We start from the raw sequence: 12,653 nt of genomic DNA on the forward strand, positions 1-12,653 counted from the left end.
CCCATCTTTGAGAAGTTACTGTTGAATTATTAAACTATAAATTCTGAGAAGGTAGAAGCAACGGAGGTCAGGGACCTTTTTTAGGACAACGTTTGTCTCTCTGCATCATGAAGGCTGGGCAAAGAGTGTCCCACACTGTCAGTAACAAATTTTGCACTTACAAAAACCGAACAGTCATTCATGATTAATGTTAATATTAAAATGAAGTCTTCTTACAGTCTGAAACTACTAAGCACTTCCCAGTGCAACAAAAATATTTGAAAGGAAGAATTAAGAAACACTGGGGGGGGGGTGCAGTCAGAGTATTTAACAGCTTAAAATAGAGTGATTTTCTCAAATGCCTCAGTGATTACAGTTTTATTGGTCATAATCTTGTTGAGCAATGCCCTTTGCACATGCAGATCAACTGAATATGTTGTGGCTGCTGGAAGACTTGCTGAATAGAGGCTGATTAGAGGCTGATTTCCACCCTGTGGTACACAGAACTTCACAGTTTGAGACCTTGAGAACTCATCACAGCCAAGGCAAGTTTCCCATTAGTACTCATATTACCGGATTGTTTATCTCAAATTACTCCATCTGTTCATGATCAGTTCTTGAAGAAATATCCAAGAACATCACGTTTTGTACAGCATAAAAGGATATCCAAGCAGACTGTCTTCAGACAAACTTTAGACTAAGCAATCTTAGGGTCATGTTGACGATATGATTAAACACAATTTTCAACCTTAGCCTCTGCATTACTAGAAATTTTCATATGATTATGGTTTTTATTTTTCCAAAAGGAGATCAAATGTTAAATCAGAGTAATCCTCAGTTTTATAAATACTGCTAGGTGACCTAACCATGTGATTCGCGTACAGGTACACCGTGTTGGTACCGGGCTGGGCCCCTTTTGTCTTGAGAAATGCTTTAATTCATAATGACACACATTCAGCAACATGCTGGAAACGTTCCTCACAGATTCTGGTCCATATTGACCTGACAGCATCACACAGTTGATGCAGATTTGTTGGCTACACATTAACGATGCAGGTCTCACATTCCACCACATCACAAAGGTGCTCTGTTGGACTGAGGTCAGATTCCTGTTTACATCTGACAGGAATGGCCCCCGGTGTGGTCGTCTGCTGCAGTAGCCCATCTGCTTTAAGCTTTAATATGCTGTTCATTCAGAGATGCTCTTCTGCACACCTTGGTTATAATGAGTGGTTATCTGACTTCCTGTTGGCTTCCTATCAGCTTAAAGCAGTCTGGCCATTCTCCTTTGACATCACCAAAAGCAAATGTTTTAAACAAGCTTTAGCAAATCAATGTCAAGATTAATTTTAAGATGATGAAGAAGACCATGTACACTTAAATTTCAGTACTGCGTACAGACATTAGATGAAATGAAGCCTACAGAAAAATATTCCAGGATATAAATTAAGATTTAAAAAACAAGAACAACTGTTTCTTCAGGAAAGGAAAACTAATCTTTAAAACGCGCTATAATCTGATCAGAAACTAAATAAAGTAGCAGACAGTGTTTGTATTAATTCATGGTTTTATTTTATTTTTCAAATTTATTTAAGCAGTAAAAATACTCAGTACAGTGTTCAGTGTCTTAACAGTTAATAGTGTGAGCTACTTAAAGTGCACATGGGAATTAGCAGTAAACTTTGACAGTAAGCTCTACAGAGAGAAATCAACTCGAGTTTCGCCATGAAATGCAACAAGTCTGGTATGCTGGCAGGATTACACATTTATCAAAGTTATTTCCAGAAGAAAGATGACAGGCATGACCAGATATATACAAGATATCCTTTAAACTCACATGAAACAAATGTCTAAATTTATCGATCATCTAAAAACTACAAAGTCTTTCCAAACTGAATCCTTTAGCTGAGAGAGCTAAATATTTCAAAGATTTTCTTTCCCTCAAATCATTAATTTTATTGGGTGATGAAATATTTGAAATCTAAAGTGTTCCTCCACACTTTACAGCAAAAGTATTCCAGTTGCATTAACGTAACCAATACATCTATAAAGTGATATTTCCAATGTGGACGAGCTGTGAATAAACAGGTCTGATTAAGTGCAGCAAGAATACAGTGATGCCTGCAAAGCTACCTAAGCAGCTTTCTTCATAGCGGTCAAGGACATGAGGATACTTGGCTTCTCTTCTATGACTCGCACAAGTAAATTATCAATGTACTGCTCCAGCTCCGATATCTTATAATCTCTCTCCGAGAGCTGGTTCTCCTGTTTCAAGATCAGAGAGATCAGTTCCTCCCGGGTCAGCTGGGAGTAAGGCCCTTTCATCCCACTGTCATCCTCCTGTGGAGCGACAAAGCATGCTTTAAAAGTGCCAGGATATAAGAAACTTAAATTCCATCGGCCTACTTCTTGTTGAAAATCTTAAAAAAAAAAAAAAAAAGGGTGGGGTGGGGGGGGGGAGAGAGAGAGGAGAGAGAGAAGAGAGAGAAAGAGAGAGAGAGAGAGAGAGAGAGAGAGAGAGAGAGAGAGAGAGAGAGAGAGAGAGAGAGAGAGAGAGAGAGAGAAATCAGTGTGTTTTGTCCTGAAGTCCACTGGGGATTCCTGTGGATTTGTTTTCATTTTCCTCTTGAACAACTGAGGCACCCTGCTGCTCAAGAGGATTAAGAGGTCTTACCGGCTGAAGCCTGAAATGATGAAAACAAAGCATAAAAGACAGACGTAAGCACCTGTTGAATGGGAGTAAAGGAAACCGTATAACCAAGTACACTGCGCAGTAATCCATTCAACAATTAAACTGAACATAATACCCAATAATAAAACTCAGTTCACCCATATCAAGCTTACTATACTGTACAGAATACATTAAACATTTGTGTAAGTGAAAGCTAATAAGATTGAATGTTGCAAATTACACAAATGAAACGTGCGTACAGATAAAAATATAAATATAGTAACATTTGACCTATAAAAGTTATTCTTTAGCAACCAAACCATCTCACCTGCGTGAAGGTGTAGGGGCCCAGTCTTTCTTCACATCTGTCTCCACTATATTCTGGACTTTAAGGGACTGGGACTCTTGGAGTGGACTCACTGGGACATGCCCAGGACTTTTGGACTCATAATACGGGTCGCATGCTTGGAGTGCATCGTTATCGGGCGCAGCTGCACTTCGATCACCTGTAGCATGGCTTCTTTCCGTGCCCGGGTTCGTTAAAGTGTTCGAGCTGATGTCATTCTTTGCAGGAGGTGGGGGAGCGTGGGCCGTCTTTGAGGATTTGATTTTTGGTTGAGAGGCAGTATCTTTATCTGCACTTTGTGACACAGCTGCAGGCCAGTGTATTGAACCAGTATTACTAGAGACTGCTGTGTCATCTTGATCTGTGAGCTCACTTTCATCTTCATCATCCTCAAAAGGATTTAAGCCACAAACAACTTTAACTTGTTTGGTCTCTGCGCCGCCTAGATTAGAGCTCGTTTTTGGTTCTGATGACTGCTTTTCTCCCACAGGAGGAGGTACGGACGGTGCAGGACGTTTGCTGTGTTTGGCTTCGTTTGTTGTTCCATTAGCGTTATTGCTTTGCATCAGGCTCTGGGAGTTCTTTGAATCTGTGGGAGACCTACACAGCGGAGCGATCATTTGCACCGAGCGCTGTGGGGGAACACTGACAGTTTTGACATCTTTGTCTTTGCTTTGCTTGTTAATTTGTGCCAGATGTCGTGCCGGCACATCCTGCTCCCTGTGAGGCTGCTTGCCAGCTTGACTCCTTACTGGCGGCTGAGGAGCTGCTCGCTTCTCCCGTTGAGTACTAATCAGGTCCTTTTCATCCACAGAACCGGTCTTACTTCTCACCGATGACACGGCAGAGTGACACCTGGAAATGAGACAGACTATATAACATTTGGGCATACGTCAGCATTTAATTACAGGAATTCAACTGAGGGTTGGTAGGCGTGGGGGGGGGGGGCTAAACACACTAATGATGCAAGTAATATAGATTGATATAATAGGACTTTATTTTTCACAATATTAAAGATACCTTGTCCCAAATTCTCTTGCAATGTTATAGGACAACCAAAAGAAAGTGAAAAGGTAACATAAGATATTGAGATACTATTATAAAAGGAAATGTATTTTAATGTGCTGAGCACATCTGAAGTTTCTTTCCATCTACTTCTTCTATCAAACTGACTTCTTCACAAGGTTTCTAGTATTTTTCACTTCACATAATGAGGTAAAACTATGCAGTGAGCTCAATCTTTCAGCCCAGTCTGCAAAATTATATAAACTGTAACGCACACATAGCTGTGCAACAGTCACATGTGTCACTTATGTTCCCATTACTCTGCCTCCTGACATCTGACCCATGTTAAGACATGGACTGGACATACACACACCCACAACCACCTACACACCCACAACCACCTACACACCCACAACCACCTACACACACACACACACAACTGTACCCTCAAACACACAATAATAACATGGACTGAACCACCACTCACAACCACTAGCACTTTATATAGCCTCTTAACTGCACTACTGTATAGTTCTGTGTAAATAATCATACGATAACTTTTAATTCTACAACTGTTTACAACTTGCATAGTTCCCATTTCTGTATAGCTGTATATCTCATATTTCTGTAAAGTTATTTATTTCATATTCTGTGTAGGTTTTTTTCATATTTATATCCTGTTCATAGCCTGTACATACTTAGTTATAGCATATTCATAACATATTACATACCGTAATAGACCCATTCTGTAATATACTTACATATTATTGCTAATATATATTGTAATATAGCTATATCATGGCTAAAGCACTTCTGGATGGATGCAAACTGCATTTCGTTGCCCTGTACCTGTGACATGTGCAATGACAATAAAGTTGAATTCTATTCTATTAAATAGAGAAGTACTGAGAAGAACTGCTGCTGACCTGTGACGGAGCAAAAGCACAAAAGGTAACTTCAGATAACACATTCCCTGCATGTACATCATCGTTGTGTTGTTTTTAATCAACCATTATAATTCAGCTCCACTACCTCCTTTTCTCTTCTGCTCCTGATGCTGTCCTGTTCTGCTTTTAAGCCTGGTCAACCGTGCACATTATGTAATGCTTAACAATGTCAGGCGGTCTAACACTTTAGTTGAGGAAAGGTCTACAGAGGTTCAATGTGACTACCTTGGGGTGATCACCAAGCCTTTTAAGCGTTACAAGCACAGGGCAGTTTCTCTTAAAAGGAAAAGCAGTTTAACGTCTGAATTAATTTGCACAAACTTTTTTTGTCGAAGTGTTAATATTCCCGGAGGACACTACAAAGATTTCAGTTTTCCTTTGACATTTCCTCCAGCCTTGCCTGAAACCTGTGGTTCTAATTTGCTTTACAACAGCTTTGGAAGGACTTTAATGCACCACTTTGAAAAGGAAAAAAATAAATAAATAAATGAATTGGAAAGAGTGACCTGAATCGCTAAAATCAGGTTTGATTTGCCAACTGTTTACATTCGTGACCAGAAAACAAACAAACAAAAAAAAAAATTCCATTGTCTTTATCCACAATTGTACTTGGTACTGAGTGCTATGGAGAAAATGCTAAACAAAGACTGAGAACCTTAAAATTCCATCCACCTTGAGCTGTTGTCTGGTCGTTTTAAAATTACATTAACAAAATTGTTTAAATGCACTGTAAATAAACTCCTTCTGTAAAGTCAGAGGTTCTCGAGAGCTAAGGAGGTTGTATGTATATATGTATGAATGAATTCAAGTATTTCAAGGTAAGGCTATTAAATCACACTTTTACTGCAGTGCTTGTGATTGACGTAGAGTATAGCTTTAACTAACCGTTGCTGAACCGTTGGCTCTTCAGCTGTGCTGCTGTCGAGGGACTTGGGAATCTCCTCAAAGGGGTTGGAAGAGAAGGTTTCATCAAAAGGATTAGTGGAAGTGACTGCAGGACTGCTCACTTTGGGTTTCTTCCCTGCAGCCCTAACTTCATCTGTTGTTTTGTTTCCCCTCTTCTCTTGCTCTTCTGCATTCCTCAACTTCTCCAGCTTCCTTGCCTCCTCTTCCTTCTTCTCTCTCCTAATCCTCTCCTCTTCCTCAATCCTCCACTTTTCTTGTTCCTGCAGTCTTCTCTCTTCCTCCAGCCTCTCCATTTCTTCCTTTTCCTTTCTAGTCCTCTCTTCTTCCTCTTTTCTCCTCTTCATCTCTTCCTCCATCCTAACCCTTTCCTCTTCTTCCCTTCTAATTCTTTCCTCTTCCTCAAGTCTTCTTTGTTCTTCTTGTTGCATTTTTTCCTCTAACAGTCTTTCATATTCTTCTCTTTGCTTCCTAGCCCTCTCCTCATCCTCCCGTCTCTTCTCCTCCTCTTTCCTAAGTCTTTCCTCTTCAGCTCTTTGATTTTCTTGTTCTTCTAGTCTCCTTTTTTCCTCTTTTTCCATCCTGATCCTTTCTTGTCGTCTAATTTTCTCCTCTGCCTCAATCCGTTTCCTCTCCTCCTCTAATCTCTCATGTTCTTCCCTTTCTTTCTTAGCCCGTTCCTCCACTTCTTGCCTTTTCTTCTCTTCCTCTTTCCTAACCCTCTCTTCTTCCTCCCTTTGCTTCCTTTCCTGCTCCAACTGTATCCTTTTTTTCTTTTGCTCTTCTTCCAGTTTTTTCAGCAGCTCCTCCTCCTCTTTTTGTCTCCTCTCTTCCTCCTCATTTTCCTTTCTAATCCTCTCTTCTTCCTCAGCTATTTTTTCCTCTTCTAGCCTTCTCCTCTCTTCTTGTGCCCTCTTCTCTTCCTCAAGTCTCTTTTCCTCTGCCAGTTTTTGCTCTTCTTGCCTTCTCTTTTCCTCCATCTTAACCCTCTCCTCCTCTTCTAGTCTCTTCTTCTCTTCCTCAATTCTAATCCTTTCCTCTTCATCTCTTTGCTTTCTTCTTTCCTCAAGTTTCCTTCTCTCTACTTCTTTCAGTCTCTTTTCCTCAGCTATTTTTGCCTCTTCTAGCCTTCTCCTCTCTTCTTGTGCCCTCTTCTCTTCCTCAAGTCTCTTTTCCTCTGCCAGTTTTTGCTCTTCTTGCCTTCTCTCTTCCATCTTAACCCTCTCCTCTTCTTCTAACCTCTTCTTCTCTGCCTCAATTCTAATCCTTTCCTCTTCGTCTCTTTTCTTCTTTTCTTCCTCCTCTATTTTCCTTCTCTCTAGGACTTGTAGTCTCTTTTCCTCTGCCAATCTTTCACGCTCTTCTTCCATCCTAACCCTTTCCTCTTGCTCTTGTCTTCTCTTTTCTTCCTCACTTCTAATATTTTCCTCTTCTTTACTCCTCGTCTCCTCTTCCTCTTGTTTTTCTCTGTCCTCAGCTAAACTTTCAAGCCTCTCTTGTTGCCTCTTAACTTTCTCTTCTTTCGTCTCCTCCTCTATTATAGTCCTTTCTAAATCACTCACATTCGCTTTAACGTTTTCAACTTCAGGAGTGTCTTCCTCCTCCTTCTCATCCTCTTCCCAAGGTGAACACTGCCTCGCTGCCTTTTGTTGCTCAGGTGGTGGAGAGTTTTCAGGGACATCCTCCATTGATCCATGACCTGAACTGGCCAGACTGAAGTTTGAGCTGATGCGAGAAGTCCGAGATGGCAGCTCCTCACAGTATACGTGACTGCCATTGATGCATAAATTACTCTGTTCTACAGAAACCTGTTTTTCACGACCAGATGATGAATCCTTGCTGCCTGAGCTGCCCGAGCGTTTATGTATCATGAACTTGAACTTCTTTTTACCTGAAAAGAAGATGAGAGCGTTAACACAACATAATGAAAGAGGAAAGCATTAATGGTGAAAAAGTACATTCCTGACCCTCTGAGGAATCGACATTCAGACCAGATGATTGGCTGCCGGTGAGCGTGGAGTTCTTCCCAGGCAGAACAGACATAGACTGAGACATGCTCTTCTCCAAGTTGGACTTTGGAGAAAACAAAGACTTAATCTTGTGTTTCTTATGTTTTCCATCCTTGCCCGTCGTCGCTTCACCATCCCCGGTGCCCTCCTCCTCGCTGTCCGTCAGGACCTGACTGAAAGACGGCGCCACGCTGGTCACAGAATCCGACTCCTTTTTCTTGCCACGAACTTTGTCCTTGAACTTGCCCAGACGAGACCGAGATTTGCCAGCAGCAGAAAGGTCGAACATGCTGGCAGTCATGTTGTTTCTCATGAACTGGATATCCAGAAGCACCTCTCCTCTGTCTTTGTCTGGTTTACCAGTCTTATCAAGAAGTTTAAACCATCTGTTGAAGAGACACAAATTATTAGCGTTTTGTACTTATTTACACATCCACTGTATAAAAGTGCAAATCAAATATCTAGAAATGTGTGGTCGTTTTAGAGGTGGGGTGCAATCACAAAATCAAGCTACTTGTGACCAAAATCTATCACTCAATCTATAAGTCAAGTGAGGCCTGTCTGAAGGTCCAAACTGAATGTCTCTGTAATGATTATAAAGATCAAATGCACCACAAACCCCTTGTAACAAAAGAAATTAATACTGATCACGATCTAAATGATTTAAACAAATGAGAGTCACCAAGACTTGGACTCATTTATAGTAATGTGAATGTCTAGTCCTGCTCATTTTTCCTCTTTGCAGAAATCATGACCCATCTCACTGCAAATGGAAAGTGGCAGCGTGAATGTTTTTGGAAAGTCTGTGATGATCTAAGCTCAACCAGCGAACTGACCATAAAGGAAAGTCTTAAAAATATAAATTCTGTCAAGTCTACAGCAGCCCTGCAGAATTTATGAAAGCTTGTACTGTGTGTACCCTCAGCAGTTGACAACCTTTATTAAATCCTGTTCCCTTGTTGCTTGTCTCACATGATCAAATCTTCAGAGCATGGTAGGTGTACGGTGCTGATGTTCACTGTCAAAATGTTTTATGCCAGTTTTCCTAAATAATGCAACCAACCCTGCAGGGAGTTAACAAGCCAACTGCCCCTTTGAAAGAGAAAGCTTTCATCCGAGATTTAGTCGGATCCTTGCGAAACTTAGCCTGCCAGGTTCAAGGGAATTTATTCTGTTATTACCCCCCCCATCCTTTAAATATACAACACATGCACACCAAAGAGAATTTTGATACAGCACCACATTTTGATACAGCTGGATAATAACAACACACCAAGATGACAATAAAGTAACCAATTATAAATGGTGGTTACGCCCTAAAAATTCATTCATAAAATTAAAGTCTCATGTTTAAAATGCTGAAAAATCCTAAACAGACATCCTAAAAATGCCAAGCAAGACCAGACAGGGCCAGCTTTCCAGTGTTTCTGCACCTTCGCCATCCAGTACTGACAGAAGGGTCTCAGAACAGGCAGAAGAAATCTAACACAATAGGAAAAAGGGAAAAAAAGAAAAAAAGTCAGTCAGCATAAAAAGTGCCCATCAGGCAAAAATCTGAGGTCAGCTCACCACTGAGCAAACAAGTCCCACTGAAGTCTGGATTCCTAGGGAAATGAGGAAATGAGGACGAGGCCATGCATTTGTTGTTGTGCTGCAGGCTTCCGTCTCTTTCTCTGCATTACACATTATTGTCCAAAGATGCTTTGTGCATGCACGCGTTTGTGTGCCATAAATAGACTTTCCCCTCCAACTTCAACCCTGACAAAACACAGCCCACTGAAATTCCACTTATATATGTGCTAAAAGAACTGAATACAGCACCTCCTTTGGATGATCCAGAGTTAGATATGGTGAGATTTTAATCATCCTAGGAATGCTTCAGATGTCATGCAAACAAATTAAGAAGCTGGGGAAAACGCCTTTTCCTGGAAGTTTTGAAATGGCTTACTGCTGTCAACGATCCACTGCCTCCTACTTGCTGATGAGTAATTGGTTGTGATTTGCAGATTTCAGGCCTTGACATAACTGTGTCATGTGTGGCTTCTTCATGCTTGCCTGATAAATGCCATTCAACAGAACACGTCTAGATGGGATGGGGACACATCTACAAGTGATATAAAGTTATGAAAAATAATATTTCATTCAATACAAGTAAAAAACAAAACAAAAATTACACTTTTTCAGTCATATCATTGCCAGAATAACTTGACTGTCTGTCCCGTTCTTTGTGTGTACTGAGATAAATTAGGATAGTTCATCATCTACATGCAATCTAGTACAAGAAGGTTAATTGTTGGATTAAAACTGATTAACTATTTATTCTTAATTTTATGAATTTAAAATGCACATACAGCAGTCAATCAGCAATTTAATGTAAACATGGTCAGACTGAACTGCTGAAGTACAAAGACGAAATATGATAAGTGAATTTGAATGTTGCATACTGTAGTTTGTTTCCATTATATTTCAGAAATTGCTAGTAATTGCCTAAACAACCATCTCTAGAGTTTACAGAAGAAAAAGAAAATATCCAGTGGTCAGCAGTTCTCTAAATGCAAAAACACCTTTTTAGTCAGAGGAGGGGGCAGAATGCAGACAAAGTAACACAAATGACTGTTAAAACCATGGAGGCATGCAGAAGAGCATCTGACTGTGTCAAACCTTGAAGCAGATGGGCTACAGCAGAAGAAAACCACACCAGGCTCCACTTCTGTCAGCCAAGAACAGAAAACTGAAGGTACATTTTCTAATGTCTGACCAAAATTAAACAATAGTCATTATTCTCCTTCAACAGTCTCATATTTAGATGATCAGAGTTGTGCACAATCAACATGAGAGCATGGATCCATCATTCTTCGTACACATCCAGCAAAATCTCTGAGAAATGTTTGTTGAATCTATGCTACAAAGAATTAAGTCCATTCTGATGGCAAAAGAGGGCTCTCACCCAGTACTAGCAAGGTGACACTGAGGTGTCCAGTGACAGCACAGACTAATGACAATGGCCCATTTGTAGTCTAAGGAGCTCATCATTTGTACTTCAAACCTCTCGGGGCCTACTAAACAGATCAAGAGATTTCTTCCAAAAGATATCCATTTGGCATTTCTGGTGTTAAAGTCTGCTGTCTAGCATGTGGATCAGCAGTCAGTTAGGCCTTCTGGATAGCTACAGTCTCGCCCTTGGAGAAACCACTCCACTCACTGAGTGGTTAAATATTCAGAATATGCAGCATTAAACTCACCAGAACCCCTCACTGTAAGTTGACAATTTGTCAAACCTCTTTATACCAAATGTAAAATCTTTATAATTATATTTAATGTACACAATAACAGCCATATATATGCATAACATACTTATATAAAAACAAAGAGACAAAAACACACGCAGATGAGTACTTTGACAGTACAAAATAGTACTGCATTGCAACACAGTTGCATCCCACATGAACAAGAAAAAAAATAAAAAGAGCAGAAGTAGTAAGTCACTTCAGTTAAATGAGAAGGGAAGTTGCAAAAATGTTTGGGCGTTAGCTGGCTGAATGTAGTAAGTGCTGTGCAGGAGTTACAACTGCTTTGATGGCTTTCATACAAGACATCCTGGGTGATGATGAGGCCATTTGACTAATCTCACACCTCTGTAAGTAGCAGAAAGATTGCAGCTCTGCTGGACAGGCAGAGCCAGGGGAGGATAATGCATGACTCAACATTTTGTAAAGCTATTTTACTTCGTGTGCACACACGCACACACACTTCCTTGTGAACTACTGATAAGACAATGCCCTGTCTTCTTATCACAGAACCCAGCTGTGAGTGGGAGAAGAGCTGAGTGAGTTAAACAGCTCAACAGTGATAATGTTCAAGGCTTATTGGTATCCACGAGTCAGAGAAAGAAAATGAAGGCCAGTGCAAAGAAAGAAACTCACTTTCCCATTGTTTTGCCAAAACAGAGAATGAAATTGGTGCCTTTTAAAACTGAAAAACTGTATAACATATGCTAGATCACACAGTGACTTGAAAAAGGCAATGAAGCTATGTAAGAAGTCAGAAATGATGAACAGAAGTTATACTTGAGATCTGTCCTTAGATTAGCTCGTTACACCGTTTCATGACAAGTGTATAATTATTCCTTTAATCATGTTTCACATCAAAGTCTTCATAATATTTTGCTCTCAGACTGCTGGCTTACTTGTGGTTCCTGGAGTTTCTACAAGTTTAATGGGAATCATTGCCTTCAGCTATCAGGCCTCTACTATGGAACTAGATCCCAGTTAGGCTTTTGGAGACACACAGTCTCCACTTTTAAGATTAGGCTTAAGACCTTTTTTTGATATAGTTGACAGTCAGGTGTGTATCAGCTGACCCTGAACCATCATTTATTTATAGTGCTATAGGCTCAAATGGCTCAGGGACTTCCCCTTTATACACTGAGCAGTTCACACAGTTTGTATTTCCACCACTTCCCATCGCCCTCCAACCAGTCGCAACTGAATTAAGTTGGCTGCTTAATAGCACCTTTAATTTAACGCTTCTCGCTAACACGGCTGCTGTAATGCCCTTGTACAACTCCATGTGTAAAACTGGGTTGTATAAAAATGTTTAGTCTCTGTCATGCAAATACCCCATATATTTGTGTAACTGTAGCACAAATGAGACATTGCACAAATTTAAACTCCTTTTTAATAGGTTTAAAAAAAAAAAAAAAAAAAAAAAAACAGAAATAAAAAAGAAAAGACAATCTCCCAAACCCAATGTTTAAAAATAGTTAATGGTGGGGAAAAAAAAAAAAAAAAAAA

The 12,653-nt window shown here is 40.1% G+C and overlaps 1 protein-coding gene across 2 annotated transcripts in view; it reads right to left on the bottom strand.

Moving 5' to 3' along the window:
- Nucleotides 1-377: 377 nt before the first annotated feature.
- Nucleotides 378-12,653, bottom strand: part of rab11fip1b (RAB11 family interacting protein 1 (class I) b) — a 17,710-nt gene continuing 5,434 nt past the window's right edge. Inside the window, exons 2-6 of one of the 2 annotated variants that reach the window (XM_042225781.1) lie at nucleotides 7,843-8,246; nucleotides 5,834-7,742; nucleotides 2,979-3,851; nucleotides 2,552-2,663; nucleotides 378-2,323 (exon numbers count right to left, since the gene is read on the bottom strand). In XM_042225781.1, coding sequence (XP_042081715.1) covers nucleotides 2,312-2,323; nucleotides 2,552-2,663; nucleotides 2,979-3,851; nucleotides 5,834-7,742; nucleotides 7,843-8,246 — 3,310 coding nt within the window. In that variant the 3' untranslated portion in view covers nucleotides 378-2,311. Of the gene's footprint in view, nucleotides 2,324-2,551; nucleotides 2,664-2,978; nucleotides 3,852-5,833; nucleotides 7,743-7,818; nucleotides 8,247-12,653 lie in introns of both variants that reach the window. The other variant, XM_042225782.1, reaches the window with a different exon arrangement.

Source organism: Haplochromis burtoni, unplaced genomic scaffold (assembly GCF_018398535.1).
Source record: "Haplochromis burtoni strain Fernald_Lab_line unplaced genomic scaffold, NCSU_Asbu1 Contig_182, whole genome shotgun sequence".
In the NCBI taxonomy this organism is placed as follows: domain Eukaryota; kingdom Metazoa; phylum Chordata; class Actinopteri; order Cichliformes; family Cichlidae; genus Haplochromis; species Haplochromis burtoni.